This window comes from Rhamphochromis sp. 'chilingali' (genome assembly GCF_963969265.1).
Source record: "Rhamphochromis sp. 'chilingali' genome assembly, chromosome: 11".
NCBI lineage: Eukaryota > Metazoa > Chordata > Actinopteri > Cichliformes > Cichlidae > Rhamphochromis > Rhamphochromis sp. 'chilingali'.
In genome coordinates this window covers 36,480,520-36,507,509 of record NC_137938.1, presented here as the reverse complement: position 1 = coordinate 36,507,509, position 26,990 = coordinate 36,480,520, and the positions used below count along the sequence as shown (strand labels likewise).

Below are 26,990 nucleotides of genomic sequence, written 5' to 3'. Positions count from 1 at the left end.
CTCCCCGTCTTCCTGCTGTGTTAAACAGATATGAGTGTGTCGTTGCAAGAAGCCCCAAGAGACAAATGTGTTGCACAATGCAGATGACCATGCCAGGGCTTTCAATTAACTACAGCACATTCTGCAGAGCCCTCTTTCATCTTTCGTTAGCCGCGAGGCAGCCAAACAAAGTGAATTAATGGCACCACCTGTGGGGGCTGAAACAGTTTCAGTCTAGCGACACTGCTGGGAAAGCACGGAGAAACAGACTAAGTAAAGGAACATCTTGGAGAGTTCACCTTCAGGGTAGCACACGTGGCTCAAGTTTTTCAGTGAAGAAAATAAGGCTCGAACTTCCAGATGCTTGCAGAATGGGGCCCATCTGGAGAGAGGGAGCTTTGGGGCTATATGTGAAAAAATGGCTCTAAAGTGATCACTTTAATAAGTTACAGGTTTCCACCTAGTCCTCCAAAAAGGCAGCACACCATGTGCCAGTGGTAGGACTGTAAATCAAGCTCTTAACTTTTAGGAATTTACTGTCCCCAGCTGGACTTCCTGAAAATACAAATAGAGAAGCAAAGTCAGAAGAGATAATGACTGAAAATGACTCTGGTGAACTGTACCTGTCCTGGCCTGCTGCTGCTGCTGCTGCTGCTGCGTGCATATTGGTCCAGGACCTTAGTGTTATCTGGGTACCATAGATACGTCGGACCACATTGAGAATCCATTGAGATGCACATCTGTCTTCCAGGATGCAGCTCCGACTCCCCTCTACCACCCTTCACACACAGGTTTGTTTGGTAAATAACTGATTCACAGCTGGGCGTACAAGTGCCTCAGTAATCACGCAGGAGAAAAAAGAACTGAGTGGACCTTAACAGTTTTGAAAAGTTGACATTTATCTAAAAAGATAGCCACTAGACCAATGTATTTATTTATTTATAAAGTATTTAAATACACTAACACTCCAAAGTCAAAAAATTGCCAAAAATTGTGCATACGAGATAAATGTAGCTTTAAAACTGGTCTTACTCTTAGATTCAAGAAGTTTATTGTCATATACACGGCAAAACACGAGTGGTTACGCAGAGCAATGAAATTCTTCCTTTTCGAGAATTTAAAGTGTAAGTAGTTATGCAACACTGTCACAGTGGAAATATATACAGAACACGGAATATTAAAATTGTTTATATTGTATGAAGTTTTATAATGTTGTATATAAATGTACAAAATTGCAAATTTAAGGGTCAAGATCAGGTCAACAGTATGGATGGACGGATTGTTAGCTAAACATACTTGATATAAAATCTCCAGTTAAAATGATAAATGTAATGCTGCAAATTGTTAGCTGAAGTATGAATAAACAACTGAAACTGCTAGCTCAAGATGTCAGATAAACAAAAAGAAAATGATGATAAAAATTATTAATAAAAGCTTAAAAATCATTATCTAGAAGTTCTGCAGCTAGGAGGTAAAATTAAAAGATAAAGGTATGGATGAAGAAATTGTATTTTGGGTTTGGGTATAGCTAAACTAGGTAAAATGATTAATTAAAAGAAGTTTATTAGCTAACAGTACGGCCGGCAGTTAAAGTTTTTAGCTGAAAGTTTGGATGAACAAACAGTTTCCAAAATTTACTGGATAAAAAGTGAAACTTTCAAGCCAAAAATAATAACACATTCTCACTGATAAATGAACGAAGTACAGATTTTGTTTTAAATGATTGTAAATGGACACATTTGAAATGTGGCGTAGATAGAAAACTCCCTTTGAGGAGAATGTGGTGAACCTTGAAAGCACCAAGTTAAGTCTTATTTCAGGTCAGTCCTGGGAACAAATAGCAGAGAAAAACATCAACAACAACAACAGAAACAGATAGCCACTAGAGCTCAAATCGTTTCCAGCTTGCAGCAGCTGCAAAGAGAAAAAAGCTGCCATCCACTCACATTGGATGTGTTGTCTTAATCAAAACCAGATGTGGCATGGTTAAAATCTGTTACTGTAAATGGCTCGCTGTTTCATTCTGCAGTGACTCAAAGACTTGCATAAAAGCTGCTGCATGGGAACGTTATCCGCAGTATGAAAAATGTTGTTCTTAAATCTACTGTCACAGTGAGGATCAGGCTTCCCATGATGTTACTCAGACGCCACAGACATTCAGAGGGATCAGTATAATGTTGTTGGTCACCAGACCCCCCAAGAAGGCACATTTTACCCGAAATAATAAAAAACAAAAGACTTGTCACAACTGTTTTTAAACAGCGGGTCCTGATCTGTATTATCGAGAGCCTTAAAATAATTGTATAATTTTGAAACTTGTTCAGCTTCTGTGCTTGTAGCTGTTGTGGAGATTGATCGCCAAACGAGCTCGGCCACCACGAGGGCGAAGACCGCAAGCTGTAAGCAAGCTGCACGTTCTTCAGCCAAAACAAAAGACATAATGGAAAAAAGAGAAAGCCCGTGTCCCTGGGTGCACGGAGATACATGGAAGCAGGCCAGGTCTGTGCGTGCACATCTGTGTTTATGATGGTGTTGAATGGTGAGTTTCGTGCTGACTTGGCACTTTGTGGTTCAGAGTTTTCCGTTAGTGGCTTCGGTGTGATCGCCCGTTTCCCCTTGTAAGAAACTACAAGTCAAACAAGTGATTGGAGAATTGCATGCCAGCGATACATCAGCAGTCAGTAAAACAGATTGAGATTGAGTTTGCATATCTCACTGCACTTGATAAACATCCAGATGTGTACAATGCAAAGACTACAGCTATTATAAAAGAGTCTCGTGTTACAGCCATTAGGAAAGCATGTCAATATTTGATGTGCTAGTAAAATATTTGCTAACACCAGCCTCAAGAAATGTTGAGGCTGGTGTTATGAAGCTAATTGTCTTACCCCAAATAAGCCAGAACAAACAGCATTCCACTCACAGCACTTGAAGACTTCCTTGTCTTCTAATGCACGGGCACCAGCAGACTACTCAGACCTGATAACGAAAGTTATCCCTGCATGGTCGTCTGACTGCATTGTGCAGAGCTTCTTGTCATGTCAGGAATGTTTGGCTTTTTTGGTGTTTAAATTCTCCAAGAGTGTTTGGGGGGTGAATCAAATCATTGTGTGTTTGTCAGGTATAACACTTAGTACCACCCTGTACTAATCCCAGCTCTGGAGATACTTCTACAGCTGTCTTTTTGTTCTTTATTCAGTTTTTTATTTGTTTTCAGGGCTTGTTTGATTTCTTGTTTGTTTGTAAGTCTGGACAGGGAGTCTTTGATAAAGATTAGTTGACTTATTGTGGAGGACAGTTCAGCAACGACTCTGGTGTCCTCTGTGCTCTTAGTATTTCTTCAGAGCCTTGAGGTTTTTTGGGGATTTTGGTGTGTTTTATCCTCCTGAACCATTCTCCACTGACATGCACGTCTCTGAGGAAGTCTCTGTTTCTCACTGAATAATTCATCTTTCTTCTGATTGTGTAATCATTTCTAAGATACCTGATCTTGTGCTGTTGGGTCTAATCTTCACAAACCCTCAGTCCAGCACTTCTCTGACTCTGGGGAAGCAGAATGGCAGTCAGACGTCTAACATTTTCTTTAACACATTTTTTGATTCCCACTATGACTCCGTCCGTTGCTCAGCAGTGTTTGTTTGGAAGCTGAGGAACAGCTAAATAGTTTTTTAAAATTATGATGTTTTGAACAAATGAGTTAATATGATCACAATCTTCATCTTTACAGTTTTATATGTTTTACATGTCAAAACTTATTGTGTTTTGAAATGTTTCTAAACCTCTTAAAAAAATTAAATGTCATCTCAGAGTCTTGGAGTCTGCTGTTAATAGATGAAATGAATAAAGAGGACTCAGAACTTGTCTAAACAGCTGGTTGCTAGTTTTCAGCAGATGATATTTAAAACATGAGTAAAAAGGTAATTAGTTTGGGACTGTTTTTGTAGGGCTAAAAACAAACTGTACTTTTGTAATGGAGCAGGATGTTATACCAAATACGAAGTCGCATTAAAGTTGAGTCTCTGATGAAGGGAGCATGCCGCCTAGTGCAACAGTGTGGCTCAGTTTGTAGTAGTTTTTGGACAACAGGGGGTTTCATAGACTTTGGTTACGCATTTAGTAGTAATATTAGCTCATTGTTGGTTTTGGATGTTTCTACATTACAGTAAGAAAATTATTTAACATTATCAAATGGATCCTTGTCAGATACATTAAAAACACTACTTGATGTTTGTACTGGTGGGGAGAAATGAATGTAAACAGTGCTGTAATGGAACCACACAAAATTAATTAAGAAGACATCCAGCATATTGTCCAACAGTGACAAAGATCAACACCAAGCCCAAATAAGCATTAGAGAGAGGCCTAAACAAGTGACACATTCAATCGGTGCTTGTTTGTCTGTTTAATCTAATTAGAGACGTTATTCTCTGATAAAGGAGCTACTCAGAGACATCACTAACAACGAGAGTTGATGAACTCTCTAAGACTTCCCTTGAGGCTTTCTTTGTTTTCATTGGCTCATCCAAAAATTTCAAAGGCGCTCGACCCTGTGCCCTGTTCTATATATACAGCGCGCTAATAAAAATGAATCAAAAGTGTTGGCTGTAGCTTCATGATGGAGACACAGCAGCTTTGTTTCCCACAACTTTCTGACCCTGAACGAAGAGGACAGAACATTTGTTTGAGGCAGTAATTAAGTGAAAAGAAACATCTTAAGATAAAAGAAATCAAATTTCATGGTGTAGAAACAACAATGGAGCAGAGCCTCTGATGTTTAAAGAGAATTAGGACCAAAACATCAGAGGATAGCGTGATTAAATGTTATTGAGATCCTGGGGACAGTGTGAAGTGTCAGGGAGGTGTCACCACAAATCAGATTAAGTTCTACATAATAACCTTTGCAGTGTGGTGATTGTATGTGGTGGAGAATGAACACCCGCAAAGGTGGGAACCCTCTTGGAAGTGGAAAAAATCAATGGTTGCTGCTGATTCTGTTGATGTTTTTTTAATTTGGGGAACAACTGTGAGCGCTGTCCAGGGTTTGAGTGCTTTATAAGGGGATTGCACAGGTTGCCTGGTGGGAGGCAACCTGTCTGCCATCAATCACACTCTGACTCAGACTGGTTGCAGTCACTCTCTTAGAGAAAGTTTTCAAATTGCTGCCATCTGAGTCAAGTCAAGTCCGTTTATTTATAAGCTTGTTAAAAAATAACAAGCATTGACAAAAGTGCGGTACAACAAGACAACAAAAGCAATAAAAATAACACAATGTAGAAAAACGGACGGACAAAAAATAATGTCAAGGCTCGGTTTTAATAAAAATGAGTTTTCACATCAGTGCACATCTTCTGTGAGCTGCCAGCAGTTAAAGCTGTCTTTGAAAACAGATGCTAGACCTCCACCACGACCAGTTATCTGTAGGTAATGGAAAAAATGACAGTAAGGTTGAAGAGTTCAGAAAATGGGCTTAACTCACCAAAAATACGCCAAGTTTCAGTCACAAGTAAAAAATCCAAGTCCTGGGAGGTGAAGAAGACCTCGTTAGCTGTTGAGCTGGTGTTAGACAGAGTCAGCGTGATCGAGAGTGACTGAGATGGAAGACCTAGTCGGGAGGTCCGGTGCCACCGGGTTTATCCATTGGTAGGGAGGTTCAAGGGAGCACCAGGAGGTGAAAGGGACAAGAATACGGTGTTAGGGAAGTCAGTCAGTCAACTCATCTGCAACACATCTCATTTCATCAGTGGACCCAACTCAAGTGGTTTCTAACTGGTTTTATTCTGTTATATTCATAGACAGTAAGAGCAAGGATGCTGAGCACTTGTGTCATTTCACAGTTACGTTACAGCATCACTGCTTGTAGAGGAACTGCTGAACTTCTGAATGAATTCTACGACCAATAGAGTTTGAATTGTTGCAGCTCTATTGATTATCACTGCCACGTTGTCACAAACAGATCTAATTGCATGTAACTGCCACCTTCATCTTGCTGAATTCCAAACCGTTCACAGACCGCTTTTGGTCTGATTGCGTTTTGTTGCTGCTCTTTTTGTTTGCTGCAGTTTCTTCCAAGATGGCAGCTGACTGCGAGCGGTCGCAGACCTGCTGCCTGCCATCAAAGGCAATGAAACTGCAACATGTTTACACGTGGCTGTGATCGTTTTGTCCGTGCCGTTGTAACGTCACACAACCAAATGATTACAAAACATACATTTAAAAGTTGAAAATTTAGCCTTGGAAATCAGGTCCTTTTTGATAAATCACTGAAGAACAATTGAGGGCATTTTAGAGCTGCCATAATTTAAATTATTGCTATTTTTCTAGCTAAAAGGCTCAAATATGAGAATTTACATTATAAAAAAAATATTTTGGCACATAGGGAGTCTTGAGGATGTCAAGCTTAGGCTCCAGGATATTGAGTCACTGAGTAATTACAGTGTAAATCTTTTATAATTTCTCTGCTTCTATAAACTAATCAGATATAATTTAATCGCACTGATATTGATTTATGAAATTAAGTTCGATTAGCCCAGTCATTACAGAGTGGTCTTTTCTCTTGTTTTTTCTGTTTCAGCAGTTTGTTCCTTAAACATTCAGCAGATATTTGGAGTGTAGAAATAAATAAAATTTGAAGTAAACTAGGAAAAAAGAGGAGATTTGATTCAATTCAGGGATGTGTTTTTACAGAACAATGCATTATAGGAAAACACTTAATACTCGAAGTTTAGAGCATTTCCTGAATGGTTGCAGTCGGCAGACAGACAGTAGTAAGCAGGACGAGATGGAGAGGAAGTGCACATCTGAATCAACAACTGGCCCGTGAGTCCACCAGATCAGCCAGGTGCCACCGCCATTAGAAATATCCAGCTCAGATAGTTGCAGCAAGAGCCACTGACGTCTGAAATTACTATTCCTATTATGTGGTCAGTGGTTGGATTTAGTTCAAGACTCTGTGGCTACAGGGATGCTTCACAGTCAGTCCAAAGTCATCCTCAGAAAACATATTCTGCCAATGAAATTACTTTCTATGTTTTCTAATCTTTAGAATTTGAAGGTGGTTTAAACAATCCATCCAGGGCACTCGTCTTTGTTGCTCCCACATCTCAGTGAGTGCTTTCTGTAGTACAGAGATTTTTAATTTTATGTAGAACGGTAGCATGGAACAAAAGGAAGAAGTGACACAAAACGTGTCATATTGCTGAATCCAACTTCTTTGAGTTGGCCTTTTGACTCTTTACGTCTCATTAAATGACCAAGTCACAAACAGCTGTACATCAAAGGTCAGAGACTCGTGTTTGAATACATATCCAAGACTCACTGTGGATGCAGATGTCTTATGCAACAAACATCATATTTTCCCACATAAAACAACCATTCTCTGGTGATTGCACGTGAAGTGACTTTTCCAAAGCTCCTCGTGTTCGTTTTTCTTACGAGCAGCCTTGTAATGTTGAGGCTTTTCTCCTCTGTTCTTACTGTGCCCATTTACAATGCAAAGCTATGCTTTTTGGTCACAGTTTGTGTTTTTTTTTTACAAGGACTTTACTCCAGCATGATCCACAGAGCTTTAGAGGACATATAATTACAGCGCTGTATGGTCATGTCCCCCAGAAACCTCAGCTAAAGCCTCCATTTTGGGTTTTCCACCATTTTCACTCACTAAGGTTTGCATAAGACTCTTGTTTTAAACACAAGCCAGACATGACTTCAATCCAAGGTGTTCAAGTCTGTGTTTGTATTTATTTTGGTCCACAGAGGTGAGTCGGGGTATTTGTCACACTGTTTTTGTTTGTTTTTGCCGACTTCTCTGACTTCTCTGACCAATGAAACCACAGTCATCCTGCCTGCGGTTATGGTGTGGAGTGTGGCGGACCAGGCGGCAGTTTACACTGTGGCTCCATGTACGAGTGCACGAGCCTCAAACGTGTCGGAGCAATGCAGCAGGGAGAACGAAGGGAGAGCAAGAGGACTTCAACTGGCAAAAAGCCCAGCCCGTCACAAAAAACAGTCTAAAAGGGCTTATTCTGTGATAGTAGGAATGCAAGACCCACACCAGCAAAAATAACTGTTGTTACATCCCAGATACGCTTCAGATCAAATCCGGTGTCATCGTCTAGGTGACATAACTCCTGAGTAAATGCATTCTAATAGGAAAGTTGGAAAAGAAGGAAAACAGGATTTGTTTTGATTCTCAGCAAGGTAGCCGTTCATGCTTAAGAACAGCGCTGCAGGACTTAATGTGGCAGGATGGATTAAAAGTTTTAAAGTTTCACTCATGCTTACGTTTGCTTACATTGTTACCTCGGGGCTGGTGGGGCTGCTTCTGCTTTTAGAGTGGGAAATCCAAGTAGAGTAGATCACTCCAGATGAAAATTCTGAAACACCAAAACAAGTCTGGTATTTGTTTGGGTCGAGCAGGGTTTTTTACCTAAATGACCAACCAGTCCCTTCATGTATCACTTGGCTTTACCTCAGATAACAAAAGGATGAAGCCAGATGACTTTATCAAAGCCTGCAGGGGAAGGAGGCAGCTGTGAACTGCTGGGTCCATCAAATGTTTCACTTTGACAAAAGGGTGACTCTTGCTTGTGACTGTTACGCTTTAAATTTGTTTTCAGAATAAAGTTTTGCTACAGAAACACCATCAGTTCAGGTTCTTTCAGTGTTGTTGCAGTTGCTGCTGTTTGCTAGTAGAGGCCTCCAACTCTGTGTGAACTTGTGTCGATGTGCTCGACAAGTGGGCCAAAACAAAAGCAGCACTATAGTGACCTTATCACACCGACCTCTGTTATCCACTGACTCTGTTCTCTGTCAGCGTGGTGACAGAGGCTGTGACAACAACTGCACCACCTCCTGAGCTCGCTCGTGAAGTGGCTGTCCAACAAAAACACACACAAACACACACAGATCGTGTCTAACAACTAGTTTATTCTGACGGAATAAAGGGAAAAGGTGTGGTTGTCAAGTCTTAAATCTGTTTCTGCTTTATAACACATAAATAGATTAAACTTTTGTGTCTTTTGTATCCAAGCTTTGAGGTTACAAACTTACAAAAGATTTCATTATAATTGTGGAGTTTTTTATTAATGGTTATGTTATGTTTAAATCTAAATATCTGTGTTTGTGTGATGCAGTTTTCAGTATTTGTCTGGCTTAGAAAGATGTTAAAGTGATATAGGAGTTCAGATTTTGATGAGTTTTGATTATTTTGGCAATTAAAAATCCAAGATACCCAAAGTCCAGAAGGCAAAACAGACAGAAGTCTGACAAGGAGCTCAGTGAACTAATAATAGACACACAGAGAGCAACAGACAATCTGATGAGGACAAAGGGAAACGCAGAACTATATGTATGTATATGTAGGCATGATTGGAGATGAGATACGTGTGGGAACATACACAAACAGATGAAATTCATGCGGACGGGAGCAATAATAGGATGTAAAACCAAAACAAGGCACGAGAAAACTTTCAAACTAAAGCATAACCCAAAGACTTACATGCAGACATGAAGAAACACAACAAATATAGCACAGACCACGAGTCTGTAGGGGAGCTGATACAAATGCTTTCTGTCAATGAGTAGATGTGCGCAGAAATACAGTTTTCCTGCATGGTAACAAACTGGTCATGGAGATTATTCTATTCTATTGTATTGGCCACCAAGGAGCTGACAGTATGGTAAAGCCTGTACAGAGTACAACACTACGACAGACACTGTGAACTCACAAATCCAGCTGCTGTAACGTTACTGTAATTTAACAATAAACCTGCAGTTTATCAGAGAGCTGCCTTTCAGAAGTTTGATGCTTTGCTTCCGTGTAGAGTTTCTCTTGAAGGAAAAGTAGTGAAAGAAAGTAAAGTAATGTTCAAGAGACACAATTAACCTCAGCTCTGGGAATCTAAACCTGAATGAATATAACAGGGGGCCAAGATCGAGGAGGGGGTACATAGTGAGTCCTGCTTTTCTCAGTTAAATAAATTACACCAGACCACAAGCCGAGGCTGCCAAATGAAAACTGGCCTGATGTTGGCACACAGATGACACAGGGCTGACATGATTACTTTATATTTTCCAGCAGCTCCCCTAATTAAGAGCGCTTTAAAGGGACTCGAACCCGAGGACAGATTGGCAGCCTGCGCTGGGCATCTGCCGTTGCATTCAAAGAGCCTGTTGGTAAGAAGAAGTCTTTTGCAGAGGAGGATTCAAATTATTTATTCCCATGTTATTACTGGAAACTCTAGCAAAACTGAGGTTTAAGATCTGCTGACATAATTATAAGATTGAGTTGCAGAGTACGAGGTCAAATGAAGACAATTTAACTGCCTGAGAAAAGCAGACAAAAGAAACAGACTTTGCAAAGGTGCAACTTCTACAGTTCAGGAACTCTGCACCCGGTTGCATCAATCTCACAGATAGCAAACAGCCTAGAGCTCAATCAGCAAAATTCAGACTTCCCAAGATTTCTGCAAGGCCTCAACCCTCCACTCTCCCTCACTAGATCATCCTTTTGTCATGCAACTCCCCCGAGATCCGTCAGCTGCATTTGAGCTGCCAAGAGTTTTCCACTTAAGCACTTTTTTTTCCAGTGTGGGGGTTCTGCTTTTGTGCCAGGGTACCATCTTTTACCGTATACTGAGGCTTTACAGCAGCCAGAGTGAAATGTGTTGATGTAGGCGTTGCATAACATTAATAATGTGGCAGAACTGACAACTACCGCAAAATCTGTGGGTGTGTTTTTAAGCTGTTCTTCTGACACTAAAGTTTTGGGTGGGGCACTGTAGATTTTTAAGGGTCTCTGCCCTCCCCCCCTACACCAACACCCACCCAACATGAGGCATGGCATCAACTGCAGAGTGTGTGCCAGGCTCGTCGCGGTCGAAGCGACCCTGCGAGCCAAGACGATAACCCAGATGCAAGGGATTATGGGTTTTATATTCAGTTTACAGTAACTCTGGTGTAATGTGAGGGTGGGATGGGGAGCTGGGGGAGAGGGGGCTGTGGCTGCGGTCGATGTGTCACACCGAGGTTTCTGTCAGTTTCTGCCCTCCAGCAGTTTTCATACATTTGTTATTGCAGGAGCTGAACTGTAAATTTGCAGCGCTGCAGCTTTCGTCTCCTGTGGAGGGTATTTTGTGATACTCGCGATGATCACAATCAGAGGGCGATCATTTAAACCTCCTTAAGACTGCGACACACACCGCAGCTTTATTGGCCAACTTTTAAGTGTAATGGTGCACAGCAGCCCTTTAATCATGTGCAGTGCGATCAACATGTTGCCAGGAAACATTTGACTTGATGTTTATGCTTTTGGTCTTCGTGTCTTTGTCTTTTGCTGGAGGTTTGGCCAGTTTATAATTCTCAAAAATTGACTTTTTAATGTCAAAGGCCTTTAAAGGGCTTGCATTTAGCCACAGGCTCCCGTAAGTAAGAATTTTTCTCTATGAGCTCAGTTTGTGGAGATTTTGACTTTTGTTCTTTCTGTGCGAGCAGACAAAGAGCTGGGGAAGAAAGTCTGATACAGCACTAATGACTGTTCATTTCTGCTCACTCATTGTTCTAATGGCATTATAATGGAGTTTAACCACTCCTTATCCCTCCCTTTGGGAACCACTGGTTGATTAAATCACTCCCTAAACTTCAGCTGTATGTAGATGCATCAGCTATGCTGTGCTTACTTTCAAGCTGTCCACCAGTGCAGGGACTTAATGTCTCATTCGAGCTGCAATCAGTTATCCAAGAGATTAGAAACACTCAGATAATTCATTATTTTTCTACTTTCTACTGTATTTCTACTTTCTACTGTTTCAGAAAAAAAGTAATAAAAAGCACCTGCCTTTACTTAAATGGGCTTCCAAGTTTTAGATTTAATTTCTGAAATAAAATTAATATTAATGTTTTCCAAAACTTTCTTAATTAAATGCATCTTTTTTTGGTATTATACACCAACATGTAGTTAGACTTTTGATTTCTATTAAAAAAGTCTCCAGCATCGTCAGATGAGCCGGGTTTTATTAGTGATCTTATTGTGAACAGTTTTACATCGAACATTAAACTGTGGTGGGGATCTGCTTTTGATATTACTTACTTAGTACCTGGGTAGCATGAAACAAGACATAAATTACCTGCAGTTTGATTCATGCGACTCTGCCACACAAAAATGCATCCCGCCTGCAGGATTCATAACTCTGCAGGGAAAGTCGGGAAGACAGCCTTCAGTATTTCACCGAGCTGCTTTCCTTTTGTAGCCTCGTGGACTTTTGTCAAGCGCTTTAAAAATATTGTTCAGGATAGAGTCATTTAAAGTTTTTATGCTATTGATTTGAAGTGTGGAAAACCAGGAGAACCCAGACACAGCTTTAAAAAATAGAAAAAGTCTTGACATAGGAGGCATATTTTGTAGATTCTCTGTCTGAATCTGACATCACAGCACCCCGACAGCGTGTATTTGGCAGCTTTCTGTTCTCTTTGCTGCGGCCAGTCAGTTATATCATCAGCTTTTCTTATTTTTATTTTTTAAGTTGATTTTCCTTTCCTCTTTGACTTTCCCTTCCAGTGCCTGACTAATATTTTCTACCTCAGTCAGCTCTGCAACTGTGCAGAAACTAATGCAGAGACAGAAATCTGGGGTTAGATGGAAATTGGCGTCATGTGCCTTGCTTCAGATGTCACTAGACTCTAGTATTAAACTTACTATTAATATTAGCACCGCTGCCTGTTGCCTTTACAGTGATGCAGGAACTCATTTAGAAGATGATTCACTCCCTTATTTGCTAAAATCCAGAGTGATTTAGACCGAGCGCCGTCATCAATCCTGAGATAGACTCACTGAGACCGTCTTCCTGTAAAGGTCATTCAGGCAAGTTGGAGTTATGTCTTAAAATTAAGCAGCTGATAGCAGTCATGTGAAGAAGTGCATGTAAAGTGTGTTCTTCTGTGGTCAGCTTTAGCTGCAACATTAAAGCTATCCACATGAAAACAGCTTTACCTTCTTTTACCTGCGTAACAAACAGAATAGCTTACATACATGCGTTTCATCCAGAAGCTACACAATAACATTACTGACAGACATATAACGCTGAGGACGCAGGGTCACGTGTTTGCTTCTTCAGCAATGTGTATTCTTTTATTAAAAGAGGAGAAAGTTTTTTAAAAAGCAGTCGAAATCTTGCTGAAACACAGGCTGAAAAAATGTGCTCAAACATTTACAAGAAAAGCTCCCAAATGATGTGTTCATCATAAAATGATGAGCTGATTTCTGGTAAAATAGTCATTTTCTTGAACATTTCTAAGTTTTTTCTATTTAATTTTCAGTTTGTTCTCATAAATTTCTGACTTTAATCTAAAACATTCAGATTTTCTGGTAGTTCCACATTTTTTTTAAATCTTACCTTAACCTCCTAAGACCGTACATCTTTCACGGCATACATTTTTAATTTCTCTTTGCTATTTGGGCTGATTATAGAACAGTGGCAGTATAATGTCAGTGGATATCAGGCCCTTGTAGAGCAAAATTTAGTATCTTGGTCCAGACAACCCAAACTGTGATGTCCACATATGTGGATTCCAGGTCCTAGAAGGTTAAACAACCTTAATAGGCCAGTTTTGCTTTTACATTCAGGAGCTGATAAATTAAAATCGATTAATATATCATCGATGTGACCAGGTGTGACTAGGTTTTTACAGTTTTGCATACTTTAGGGGTTTAAACAACAGAAGACACAAAAGTAGGCTGATTTCACAAGCCAATCGAACCCAAAAAGAGTAAAATAAGCTCATTTCTAAACCACACAGAATGCATGAGAACCTCACCAGGTTATAGTCCAGAACATGCTGAACTGGGTCCTAAATTTTGCAACATTTTCTCTAATAATTGTTGTAAAAAGGTGTAAATTGCTTCATAAATGTCACGAGAACAAAGAAAAAAGGGTTTCTCACAAACCCGCTTAGTGTGTCCCCTCCAGTGCTAGCCCCTTCACTGTCATTACTCTTTATTATCTTGTCAGTCTGATGGGAATATTACCTTAATAAAATGGCTTTGTTGCATGAAGTCAAATGAAAATTATTTTAGGGTTGTCAGCACTTACAGATCCTGAAGGGCCTGTGATTGAAACTGAATATGGTAATAACATGAGTACAAATGTCTGGTGAGATTAATATAAAAGCAGTGCATCTGTTTTCATTTGGGCTCTGTTTTCTCTGAAGCCCCTGTGCGGTGGTGGAAGAAGCATTGCTTGGACTTCTAACAGCATTCTGCAGTCGGTGCAACGCGTGTGTGCACGAGCGGGACGCTGTTGACAGTGTGAGTGAAGAGAGGCCGCGCGAATTAACAAAATATCCTCGGATTCTAAAAATACTTCAGCTTATGGGACTCATTTGATGTGTAATGTCTCCAGACATGTGTGTGTGTGTGTGTGTGTGTGTGTGTGTGTGTGTGTGTGTGTGTGTGTGTGTGTGTGTGTGTGTGTGTGTGTGTGTGTGTGAGCGTACGCTCGTGTATGGCACTTTGCTTATTTTCTATTGTTTAAAGAGCCACATGAAAGTTTCCCTACGCTCAGTAAGATTGTCTGTTTTTTTCATCACAAACACAACCAGAAATATGTTGGCGCAGTCGCTACTATTATGGGTTTTTTTACTGATCCTGGTCCAGATTTTACATTATGTGTCCAGTGGATTTGAACTGTGGAGGTGTGTACACATTACTGCCAGCTGGCTGTAAGCTCAATGCATCAAATAGGAGTGGAAAAAGGTTTAGGATACATAAAGCACGCTTTTGTGCTGCAGCCAAACTTGTCCAAGTGAAAAGGTTCAGGACTGCAGTCTGGAAGAAGCTCAAGGAAAATAATGGTTGCTGAATGTAATGGAGTAAAGGCCATTATGTGAGGAGGAGGAGGAGGAGGAGGAGGAGGAGAGAAGAAGAGTCAGTCTGTCCACTGGTCAAGTGGAGGTGCTTTCTCTAAAAGCACCTGCCGTTCTTTGTTGCACTAAAACAAGCAGGGTTGCCTCCCTGAAGACCTCCAGATGATGATACTACCACCTGGAGCTCTAGGCGTCTCCCTGCTCCACCTTTCCACTGTAGGTAACTTCAACATGCAACGCAAACAGCGAGCGACTTCCAAACAGCCCCATCTGCGCTCATTACTCGCTCTTTCTCACTGTTTAAGAATTCCCATGCGGTTTGAAGCTTTTCTCTAATGAAGCACAATTAAAATGAAAAGAAGGTAATGAAAAATATTTACCCCCAGTCCAATGAAGTGCCTTGGGAAGTTGATGACTGCTCTTAATAAAAGCCATATGCCTGTTCTTATAAAATCCTGTTTTTGTGGCACACATTTCTTAGGCGTTGGCTGTTGTGCCAGTAAGTGAATTAACTCCTGACAGTGGGTAGGAGAGCAGTAAAAGGCAGTTTATCAGAAGCAGGAGATTCGTGCTGCAGTCGTCACCGTGCCAAATCTCCAGCAGAGATAACCAGTCGCTGGACTTTATGGAAAGGCGTTCATTGAACTGAGATGTTTATGCTGAAGCGCTTCGATAAACACGTCACATTATCTTTTTTCCTGGTCTTACGTTAGCATATAGAACAATTTGGTAAACATATCTGAGGTGGCTCTGACGGGAAATGAACAGCTGACCTTGGCAGTATTAGAGGCATGCATTATTCATCAAGCTGGAGGGAAATTTTTTTTTTTCGTTTCAGGAAACATCCCAAAATTTCCAAAGCGGTGACTTGAAATACAAACATGCACATGAAAAGTGAGCAAAACCACAAATAAGCGACATACAGAAGGCAGGATAGAAACTACAGCCAGCCACGAGGCCGAATCTGCAAATCAGAGTTTTTCCACTGGCTTCGAGTTTACATTATAAACCTTGACCAATGTTTTAGTTCCTTAAACTATGACAACAGATCTTTTCATGTGACAACATGTTAAAATATCCATTAAAAATCCAATCTGGGTTGAAAGTTGATACTCTTTTCCCAGTACCAGGACCAGCTTGCAGCTGTTATTCAAGCACAACCTCCTGCCACTTTTCAGAAGCGTCCTTGCAGTGCAGTGGATACAGCATTGCTGTGCTCTGTTTATTGTTCCATGTGTATTAGAGGTGACAGCTTTTAGAACAGCCCAGTAACCATATTTATCTGGTCATTGTTTCACAGCTCTCATTTATTCTCTAAATTAAAGTTTTGATTAAGTTGAAGTTTTAAAAAAAAACGTAGTTTTTAATATGTCACTGTGGTCATGTTGTTGTTTTATCTTAACACTCTCCTAAGTGTCTTTGATCCTTCTGAGCCCACAGCTGTCTGTTCTGGCCTTGAAGTTGTTAAGGTGTGATTGTGGTTGTTGTATATTGTGTACAGTTATGTTAAGGTAGTGTCGTAGCTTTAACAGTTTATAGTCACCAGTCCAGTGCACGAGTACGTTTTATTGAGCTTGTTGTAAAACTTTGGATTTCTTTTAGCTGAAAGAACTGGTTGATCTCTACTTGCCTTTAAATGAGGACTCAGTGCAGGAGCATAGAGAAGCCTAAACCACAGAGAGATGCTGCAGCAGGTGTTAAAGGTGATGGTGCTGTGAAAACTTAGGGGTAAAAATAGGCCCACAGCCCCTTTTTTTGTCATTTTTTATTCTTATGCCAGCACTGAAGGGGTGATATTTTCAGAGTGAGTCCAATGTGCCGAAACGAGCAACAATAAATGGTTACGTTGCTGTGACGCACTTCATGTGACAGCTCTTCAGAACAAATTTTGATGTGACATAATGTTCCTAAAATTCTGGATGGGAATTCACGATTCCCATAGGAAAAATGACTTGATTAGTGGATGTGTACTCTGCCGAAGTCACTGGTGGTCATGCTACAGCTATTCACCAAGTTCAGCTTCTTGTCATGAAACTTTAAACAAACATGCACGACTCCCTCAGGATTTCAAAGGGTTTTGCAGACTATATACAACTCCTGAGAGTGATAGCAAGAACAGTGTGAGCAATCCAGAACAGGACTGAGGATGTGGAAAACATACTGCAACATGCATGAAAAGGAACGTCACGCTCTGTGCTTGCTGTGTGGACCGCCTCCAAGTTCTCAGGTTTAAGGTTGCAGAGAGGCCTGAGTGGATTATGAAATTTACATGTATGGATACAGCCGTGTTCTTGGAGAACATGGATTCACTTTCACAGCTTTAGTGACTTTAAGTGAGGTCTAATCACAAACAACAATGAAGAGATTTTGTCCACTAAGAATCTTAAGAAAGAAACTTCTTTCCACTCATCAGAAATCTGAAATGTTTCCACATGAGCTGCTTGACTGAAAATACTCTCAGTCTGGGGTTGAAGTGTCACCGTCTCAACATATCAGAGAGCTCTCAACGGTAACATGCAGCTGATATGAGAAGCTGTGACCAAAATTCTGTCAGAGGGGAATTGTTGAGAAAACAGTGAGGACTGGACCGATGGCAACATAATGTCCTTGTTTCGTTATATTCCCACGATGCTTTCACCAGAAGGCTCACACAACCAGCCTTCTGAACTTGTGTTCAGGATATTTTTAGGGGGAAATCATCTTCCTTCGGCTCCTTGAGAGCCTGACAGGGTCGCCCGAGCCGAGGCGCGCTCTCTCGGGCTGATCTCTGATCGGATCCAGATGCTGCTGGAGTGTGGAAGGGGACAGCACAGGAGCGTGGAGGCTTCACGGCAGCACTGATTGATAGGGGTCAGGATCAAGTTAGGAGTCGCATTTCCTGACTGTGATCCCTCTTTCTGTCTCATTTTCTTTCCTCCTAATGCTCTAACCATACCCAGCCATCGCGTCTGCTGTCACGGTGTCTCCCGACGCCTTCATTTAACTAGAATTTGTGGGTGCCCCAAACCAGTCTTTCAATGAATCTTTCCATCCTCCAAACTGTGAAGTGTTAATAATAGCAAAGCAAAAACAAAACAACGAGTGTAAAACTCCAGCTGTAGAATATTTTCCACAGTGTGATTGAACAGAAGAGGTTTAAAGCTCAGATTTGTCACTGTTGCTTGTTCCATCAGCCAGTCACATATGTAACATATGTCCACTGTAAGTCTCTGCTTCTCCTTCCCTTCAGGACCATGCCGACCCTGCAGAGCTCTGCCGTCCTGCTGCTTTTTAGCATCCTGATTGGACTGAGCTGCTCTCTGGACCCAAGAGACCCCAATGTGTGCAGCACGTGGGAGAGGTGAGGCCTGCTTAAACACACAAACAAACAACTGTCACTGCTATGATACAATGTAATCATCATACATTGCATATATGAAAAAATGCAATTTACTAAATTTAAAAGTTAAAGTGGTCAGATGAGACATTAGGACACAAAAACAGCCAAATAAAAAGAACATTGGTGTTATTTATGGTACCTCCTCTGTGGAGGCTCAAAGTCAACTTTCTAATTAAATTTCAGCATCACTTTTATTGCTTTAGTCATTTGTGTTTAGGATAAAACTATTTGGGTGACTAACAGACCAATCAAATGCAAGAAAACAGAGTTCAGTCAGACAATTTACTGTAAAACAGATACATGACATGTCTTTACTAAACTGAGGCCACAGTATGGCAGACATTTACAATGGCATCGAGTGTTGTTGATGTCATCTACACCCAGGGTGTGTGCTTCAATTCTGTCAATTCCATCTTTCTCACAGACTCTGTGGAAAAGTGCATCTAATAGCTATTTAGATAATTCAGACAGGACTGATGATGATGACGAACAGCACTGCCACTCATAAAAAATCTCCTGTGAGTGGGTGTAGTATTTACACTGTTTCTGCTGTTCTGCCTTACAGCTTCACCACCTCAGTAAAGGAGTCCTACTTGCATCCTTATGACCAAGTGGGAGAGGAGCCCTGCTCGGATCCACGGACTTCCTACAAATGCATGCGCCACAGGTAGCTGAAGCAGAATGACTCATTTCCTTCCTGACTTCCTCTTCCTGCCAGGGGATAGTCAAAACATAATGTGCGCCCTATGTTATTCTTTCAGGATCACCTACAAAACAGCCTACAGGCAGGCGGTGAAGACTGATTACCGCAAGAGATACCAGTGCTGTCCAGGCTACTATGAGAGTCGAGGCAAATGTGTCCGTAAGTAGCTGTGGAAACCTTTGCACTCTTTGCTCTTACTCGTGCATCAGTGTCATGTTACTAAGACAGAAAGGTGAGACAAATCGGTCTGGAGAACTTTTAACAGAGACCAAAACCGACATTAAAGTTCTCGCTACAAGAATGAAACAAGATAGATGTGAGTAATGATTACACTGTTACATTTTTCCTTATACTAAAGATGTACAGCCACAGCGATGCTACTCACTGGTTTCACTTAACAAGGCAGCAAAGTTTAAAGTTATTAGCTAAGTGGAGCAAGTTACATACAAGTGGAGCAGGTGCGATGCACGGACACAGTTATCTTCTAATTGGTGTCTCACAACAGGCTGATAAAAATACAAGGCTGTGTCATAGACAGACATTTATTAGATAATTCTATTTAAGTGTATTTTGTTGCACTTCTATTTAAAAACAGGAATACAGCGAACACTGTGCAGAGAACCTCACCAGACAGCTCTCAGGAAAACTGCAGTTCCTCTTGTGGCCACTTGTGACTGGTTTGAAAAACAGCCCAATCCCCTTTGACTTAAAAGGGGATTCCCTTAAAAGGGAAAAACTTAAAAGCATTAGAAATCATGTGAACAGCTGGTGTTAAAAACAGCATCCCCCCCCCTCCCAACCCCCACCATAATAACAACCGTATTATTGGTTGTATAACTCGAGCTTTAGCCGGCACCCTGCAAGGCCTCATCTTCAAATTCAAGTCACTGAATCTATCGAGGATGAGAGATTAACAGAATTATCTGAAGGCACACAGCTTATTGTGCAGCTTATTGTGAGGCACAGCCTGTCCAGCAGGTTTCTCAGGGACAAGATAAGTGTCTGTGCATCTGTACAGGTTGTGGCTGCTGCTTTGCTCTGCCCTGTCATCCAAATATGTCACCTTTTGTCTTTAAAAAAAAGCTGACGTGGAAGCCGCCAAAATACTAATGTTAAGGCACTGAAACGAAGAGTACAAAAGGAAAAGCATTCTGACACTGGCTTATAGACAAAAACAACATCAACCAAGTCAGTCAGTACCAACACACTGATTAGTTTGCAAGCAATACTGTGCTACATTTGTGCACGCAGTAACTCATTCACATTACTCGAAGAAAGTGTTTTATTTCCTCTTTTTCCATGCAGTGTGCATCGTCAGTATGAGCAGCACGTGGCACACAAATAACCAAAATTGTAGGTTCACTACCCACTGGAGTTTCTCATCCTGCTGGCAGTAATTGCTGGAATTTTTCAGAAAAATATATTTGATGTGTTTTCATTCCAAGATTTCACATCATTTTAGGAACTTTTGTTACAATAGTTAAGCTTCTGTTGAGTTCAGACGTGCGGCACTGCTGCCTCTGCAGCTCAAAGCAAAGAATGCTCCATATCAGTGTCATCATTTGTATGAATTCAGCATTTGATCAGCTTGTTTTCATGTATCATGATGCAAAAATAAAGTATGTAAGCTCATTTTTTAAATAAGTAAGTATTCTATATCCTATATATTCATTTTTTCTACTCTAGTGATGGTGGCCTTAAAGTAAGAGGAGCTAAAGCAGCTTGTTGGTAGCGGATGAACTGACGGGCTGCACCGAGACCCATTAAAACCTGAATCATACAAAGATTCTTCAGTAAAGTCAGAGAGTAAAAATATGACGCTGGAAATGAGTATAATAAATTCATTAAAAAAATTACATTATAGAGTAGTGAAGCAATTTTACCAATCCATTTTTACAGCTTCATTTTAATTAAAGTTAAAACTTTCATCCACATTGATTTGATTTGTGCCTCAGGTATTGTATAATCATGTTGTCTTATAATTGCTGTACATCTAAATGACCCCAACTTAAATATACGTGGAAGTATTTGGTGCTCTTTTAAATGCCATCACAATTTGAACTGCAAAAACAAAACAACTTAACAGGTAAACTCATAATCTCATCATTATCTAATGTTCTGCTGAAAAACATGGTTCTTCTTGCTCATGAAGATGTTACTCAAGGTGTATGTACACCTAAACAGTGTGACACGCTCATCACCCACAGCAGCCTCTCCCACCAGGACAGTTTGCCCAACAATGTAATGTAAATTGCTCAGAACCAGCTTGAGGAACATGACAAAGATCCCAATATGCCAAATCTGCCTCCAACCTCTCAAGATCCCCGTCTGACTGAGCATCCAAGGAATAAACTGGTACAAACCCAATTTTCTGTGGCTTCACATTGCAAGCCACACGACTCAGAAATCCACCATCCATGCCCTGAAGGGGCAGAGTGGGTTTGTTGGTACAAGGGAGACACAATATTAACCCCACTTGTAGAAATAAGACTCTGTAGGTGGAAGTTTGAAGTTATCGGCTTTTTCACACAAAGGTGGGGCGCCTGAGTTTGTCAGTTTATATTAAAAAAGTATTTTTAATAATATAAAAGTTGTTCATGATACACTCAAAACAATAATTCTTTGCCCTCATGGACACAAAGCAATAAATGTGAGTGAAATAAAACTGAAATATATTAAATCAGGTAATTAATCATTAAGGAAAATATGATTTGAATGTATACAAATCAAGTCAATTTAATTTGACCAGATATCATTAAATGTAACATTTTCCATTGTACTTATGTAACAAAATGAAAAGTTAGTTAAAGTCAGCATTCTGGGTTAAAATATTTGTTTGAGTGTATTACCACCGATGAAGAGACCCAACTGTCATCATACAAGGACATGTTTCTATTGGTCCAGACTCAGTATGTCAGCTCTCTGGACATACTGATATAATGGAATTCAGGCACGAAACACATTGAATTTAAGACATGAGTAAATATTACATAAGGTTATAGTACTTCTTTATTAAGAAGTATTCTAATGCAAAGGGCTAAAATTTGCAAGAAAGCAGTAAATACGTGCACATTTAAACCCTGATCTGCAAAGCAATTCACCCATTGTGCATCACTTTGTAGCTGATGGTTAGTTAGTAACCAACTGATGTTGCAAAGGTGACGCTGTGTAGTGTATTTACCACAGTCAACAGTTTCTTCAGTCCTGTTGGTATTTGCTTCAATCACTTGCCTGAAACATGACGCAGGTTTAATCGGGAGCTTTGTGTCTCTCTCCACATGGCTGCTACTCTCTTCTTGGCTGGTTTAAACAATGTGACTGATCAGTGTCGTCGCATAGGTTGAAACTGTTGCAGCTGTCAGCAGCGCACTGACACTCTCTTATTGCTTACAAACAGCAGCGACAGATATAAATAACACGAAACCACTCGTGAGGCTGCATGGTTTGAGGAAATTCTACAGTAGCTTCACAGACCTTCCCATTCATCGCTGGATGATCTTAGGAGTAAAGTATGATAATAAGAAGGCTTGCGTGCTTTGTGCTTGAAAAACTGACATTTTGTAGACGGATGCTTGTCGCCCAGCAGAGATAATATGCGTTTACGGTTGCCTATTGTGTGCCACCTTTAGCCCAACCTCTGATTTTCATGACTGACACGAGAAAGGCCAGAACGGAACCAGATGAGCGTGTTTTGAGCTTTGTAATTGAAATATCCTCCATCGACGTGTCATCTATAGCTCTGAACCCAGTTTCTGTACAATGTAGTGTTTTTTTTCTAAATATATATAATTACCTATAATTATGTTTACCTTGTTCGTTTGATGACATGTTAGATCCCCAAGTTTCCCTCCCCCAGTATCCGCACGCCTTCAATTAAAGGGGAAAAAGTAATCAGTAAAATTACTGTTTATTGAGTTTGAATTGAAAGAAAAACATGTGCATTCGCAGCACGTTGCTGTCAGCAGAGAAAACGCTTTTGTAACAAAAAAATTAAAGAGATTTGTAGTCTCCAGTCATAAATGCATGTTTGAATTCACTTAATTAACAGCAGAGCCGTTTATGATGTTGGCTTGCGCACAGCTGAGAGACTCTTTTTACAAGGAAGCTCCTTGACAGTCTGAATGGCATCTTAACGCTGGAGCTTTCAATTGCATGGTTGAGCCCAGCTGTCGAGCTGGCAGCTCGTGCGCCGCTTACGATGGGTGGAATACATTTACAGGGAAATAATACAGTTGAATAGATTTTGATTGTATAAACAACTCGGATTTGTTGCTTTGAAATCTATTTCATGGTGTTTAATGATTAAAAGAACAAAATCATGCCGACATGAAGCATAATTAGTAACTCTGGAATCTTACAAAAAATGGAAATGGAAAAAGCTTAGCTGCAAGGATTAATCAATCAATGAACCAAGCAGTAGAAAATCAATTTGTCATTTTTGTGATGATTTGTTGCACTTCTGTTTTGCATCATTGCAAACTGAATATCTTTGGAGCTGCACAGAAGACGTCTGAAGATGTCGTCCCAGCTTCTAGAAAGTCATCTGTTATTTTTTATTTGTTTTACTTTAAAGAGATTTTGCAGACTTTTACACAATGATTCCACAAAATAATCTGCAGTTTAATTGTTTTCTTTACTTCAGCTTGTTTCTTGCAGTCTTCAGTGGCAGACAGTGACTCTGACTCAAACTTGATTTGAGTGAAAGTGAGTTTGTTCTTTCAAAGCCAGGAAAAAGCTTTTTGCTGCCATTGATTACGACAACGTCTTATTCACATATCACTGCAATGTCTCTGTAAACCGGACTCATCACAGCGCATCAAGTCTAACTTTTAAACCAATAACTCATCGCCGTGTCCTGTAGTCTGCTGTTGGCCGGCCATCTCGCTCTTGAGTCATGGGTATGTTTTTATTTACGAGGCCATGCTGGACAAACTACCCTCATATCTTCGGAGTGATTTCATGGAGCTCATCGTCCAATCATAATCTCCCAAGACACATTTCCCGCTGCCTGTTCCAGCGTATGAAGAGAAAACAGTATGTTTGCTACTGCAGCCAGTATGAGTTTGCAGAAACAAATTGAGTTAAATATGTGGTATCCTTTAGGTAAAAGGCTTAACTAACCTAGCAGTAAATTGTTCTTTTAGTCTGGACTGTATATAAAAGACGGACATAGGTAATGCAACATCACCAACTGGTTAATGGACTCTGGTTTTAAAGCCTTGAGTTGGTCATTTTGATCATCACCACCTCGGTTTATTGAAACCAAGCATGATAACAAGGGATACTTCTTTTTTTTTTTTTTTTTTTGCCTGTCCCGTTTGGCTCTTTTGCCATCAGAATTGTTGTCTAAAGGCAAAGAAAGATGCCCAACGGATTTACTTTACCAAACTGACCATCCCAGCCTTGCCGTAATGGTCCATTTGATTCACCTTTTATTGTTTATTTTATTTTCACTTACTGAATATGGGACAGACTTGACTGGGGGAAAGAAGGGGAGAAAGAAAGAGGGAAAGAGAAACAGCTGAGAAGAGGGACGGGGGAGAAGGGCAAAAACCAAAAACCAACAGAATGAGCAGAAAAAGAAAAAAAAGAAGAAAAAAAGAAAAAAAATGCATATATCAATCACCTGGGTCACCTGCTGAGAAAGAAAAAAGAAAACAAGCAGAAGAGAACAAGAGTTATAGAATAAACAACATCACAATGATATATGGGAATATGACAGTAAATACTAAATGTTAAACATTATTGTGCAGCACATAAGATCAACAGAACACAGTGTGCTTTGAGGTAGGAGCCAAAAAGGGTGTAGTTTGTGGGTGTGATCACCTGTGTGTACACCTGTGAGCATGGACGCGCTTGTTTTTTGTTTTTTTAAAAGGTTCCTTCATGTAATAATCTGCTAGAGGGTGTGGGGGGGCCACAGCCCCGTCCTCCAGGGCATGAAGCAGGTATGGAGGAGATCAAAACTCCAGACATCCAGAGGCCCCCAGAACACAAGAGACCAAGGAAGACCAACAGAGGGGCAGCTGCGCCACTGTCCCGGAAAGAGCTGAGGAGAGTCCCAGATGAGGGCTCACTCAGCAGCCGCGGAGCAGAAGCCAGGGGGAGTTGCAGTGACGCGCCCGTGAGCTCCGCCGGCAGCCAGCCGTGCCTGAGTGACCGAGCCCCAGGCCCCGAGGCCGGGGGCACCCCACCTCCGAAGTGGCCCGAGCAAGCCCCAGGCTCCAGGCCCCGATAAGCGGCCGCCAAGGAGTGAGCCGGTGTGTACCTGGACGCCCATCCCCGGATACAAAGAACCACCAACGCACCGACGTCTGAGGGAGTCCGCCACTGGCAGGGGAAGTGGTGGTGGGTGGAGATAGGCCTCCAAACCTTGGAGGGCCTGAGATGTCCCCAGAGAGGTGGCGTCTGATACCCAACCTGACATATAGACACAGACATACAGGCACACACAGATACAAACATCCATTCCCACCCTCATGCTCTCATATACACTTACTCCACACTCAACCAACGTGGAGACAGACATAAAGAGACGCTGTACACACGATCACACTCCCCAAGCGTACTCTAAGCCCCAGGTCTAGGTACCCTTGCCCCTGGAGGGGGGGAACTGCACCCAGACCCAGGTGGTGTTACCCTTTTCCCTGCGGTGGGGGGAGGCAGACCGCCCCGACTCCGCAGCAGCAGGGAGGCCCCACACTCCAGGCCGCAGTCGGACGGCCAACTCCTCCTCCTAGCCCCCCCGCTCCAGCAGGTCGCAGAGAACGGGGGTGAGAGAAGACTCCAAACCTCCCTCCACCCGCTCATTGTAGTGTTGATGCATGTGTGTTCTAAGGTGCATTTAAAACCCAGGAGGGCTTGGAGCTACCTGCCAGAGAGCAGCAGGTAAGCGCATGGGGATACTTCTACCAAGGATACCTTGGCTGAGCTATGATGTGAAGGGATTTTGCAGTGATACCAGACTGACTGAAAAAAGCAACATATCAGACTATTAATTAAATAAATGGTTGTTTGCATGTGAATGGCTTCAGTCTGTACCATAAAGAAAGATATGTTTTTAGTTTTTTTTAGGATCAGTTGTTTTGCAGTGATTTGAAAGGTTAAGTTGGAAGGTAACTTATAGGTCTATAATTTTTAAAATAAACCCCAAACCTTCAGTTTAGTTCAGTTTTATTTATATAAAGCCAGTTCACAACAATGGTCACCTTAAGGTGCTGTATATTGTCGGTAAAGCTCCTACAGAATTAGAAAGAAAACCTCAACAATCAGACAGTTTCATAGTGCAACACTTGGCCACTGTGGGAAAGAAGAACTCCCTCTCCACAGGAAGAGGCTTCCAGCAGAACCATGCTCAGGGAGGGGCAGCCATCTGCCACCACTGGTTGACATAAAGAGACAGGAAAGAACACACACGGTTGTCAGAAGATAAAATCTGATGATATCCAGTAGTAATATAAACACATGGAGAATGAAATAGGTGTGGAGAAGGAAAACCTAGTGCGTCATGGGAAGTCACTGGGCATGGCTGAATGGATGGCAGCATAACTACGGGATGGTCTAGGGTCATTATATCCAACCCTAACTATATGCTTTATCAAACATGGAAAGTTTGAAGGCTATTCTTTAGAAGGCAGACTCTCAGAGAGGGCGTTTGTCTCCTGAAACCAAACCCGGAGCTGATAGCTGAGCGCTCTGCCTCCCATTCCACTTTTAGAAATTCTTGGAAACACAAGCAGTCTGAGAGTGAAGTGTTGGGCTGATACATGGGTCTTTAAGATACGATGGGGCCTATTGTATGTGACGAGATGGATTTGAAATTTACAATAAAATGCAGAAGTCAAACCTGCCGCTGAGACCATAATCTGGTGTTTAGTGAGCGTCATTTTCTCTCATTTATAAACGGACTACTTCCTGCACCAGACTGATCACCCCTTGCTTGCAGATAGAAAGAATGCAGGTTTATGCATTGCTTTTTAAAAACTGCGCATGTCAATTTTTCATACACACACCTGTCTTTTAGTAAGTCTTCATTTTCTTTGTGCCCTCATACTTTGTAACCTGGTTTTTACA

The 26,990-nt window shown here is 41.2% G+C and overlaps 1 protein-coding gene across 1 annotated transcript in view; it reads left to right on the top strand.

The window, feature by feature from the left end:
* Positions 1-26,990, top strand: part of pear1 (platelet endothelial aggregation receptor 1) — a 61,990-nt gene that overhangs the window by 6,291 nt on the left and 28,709 nt on the right. Inside the window, exons 2-4 of the mRNA XM_080895817.1 lie at positions 18,065-18,175; positions 18,780-18,881; positions 18,976-19,076. Coding sequence (XP_080751943.1) covers positions 18,065-18,175; positions 18,780-18,881; positions 18,976-19,076 — 314 coding nt within the window. The remainder of the gene's footprint in view (positions 1-18,064; positions 18,176-18,779; positions 18,882-18,975; positions 19,077-26,990) is intronic.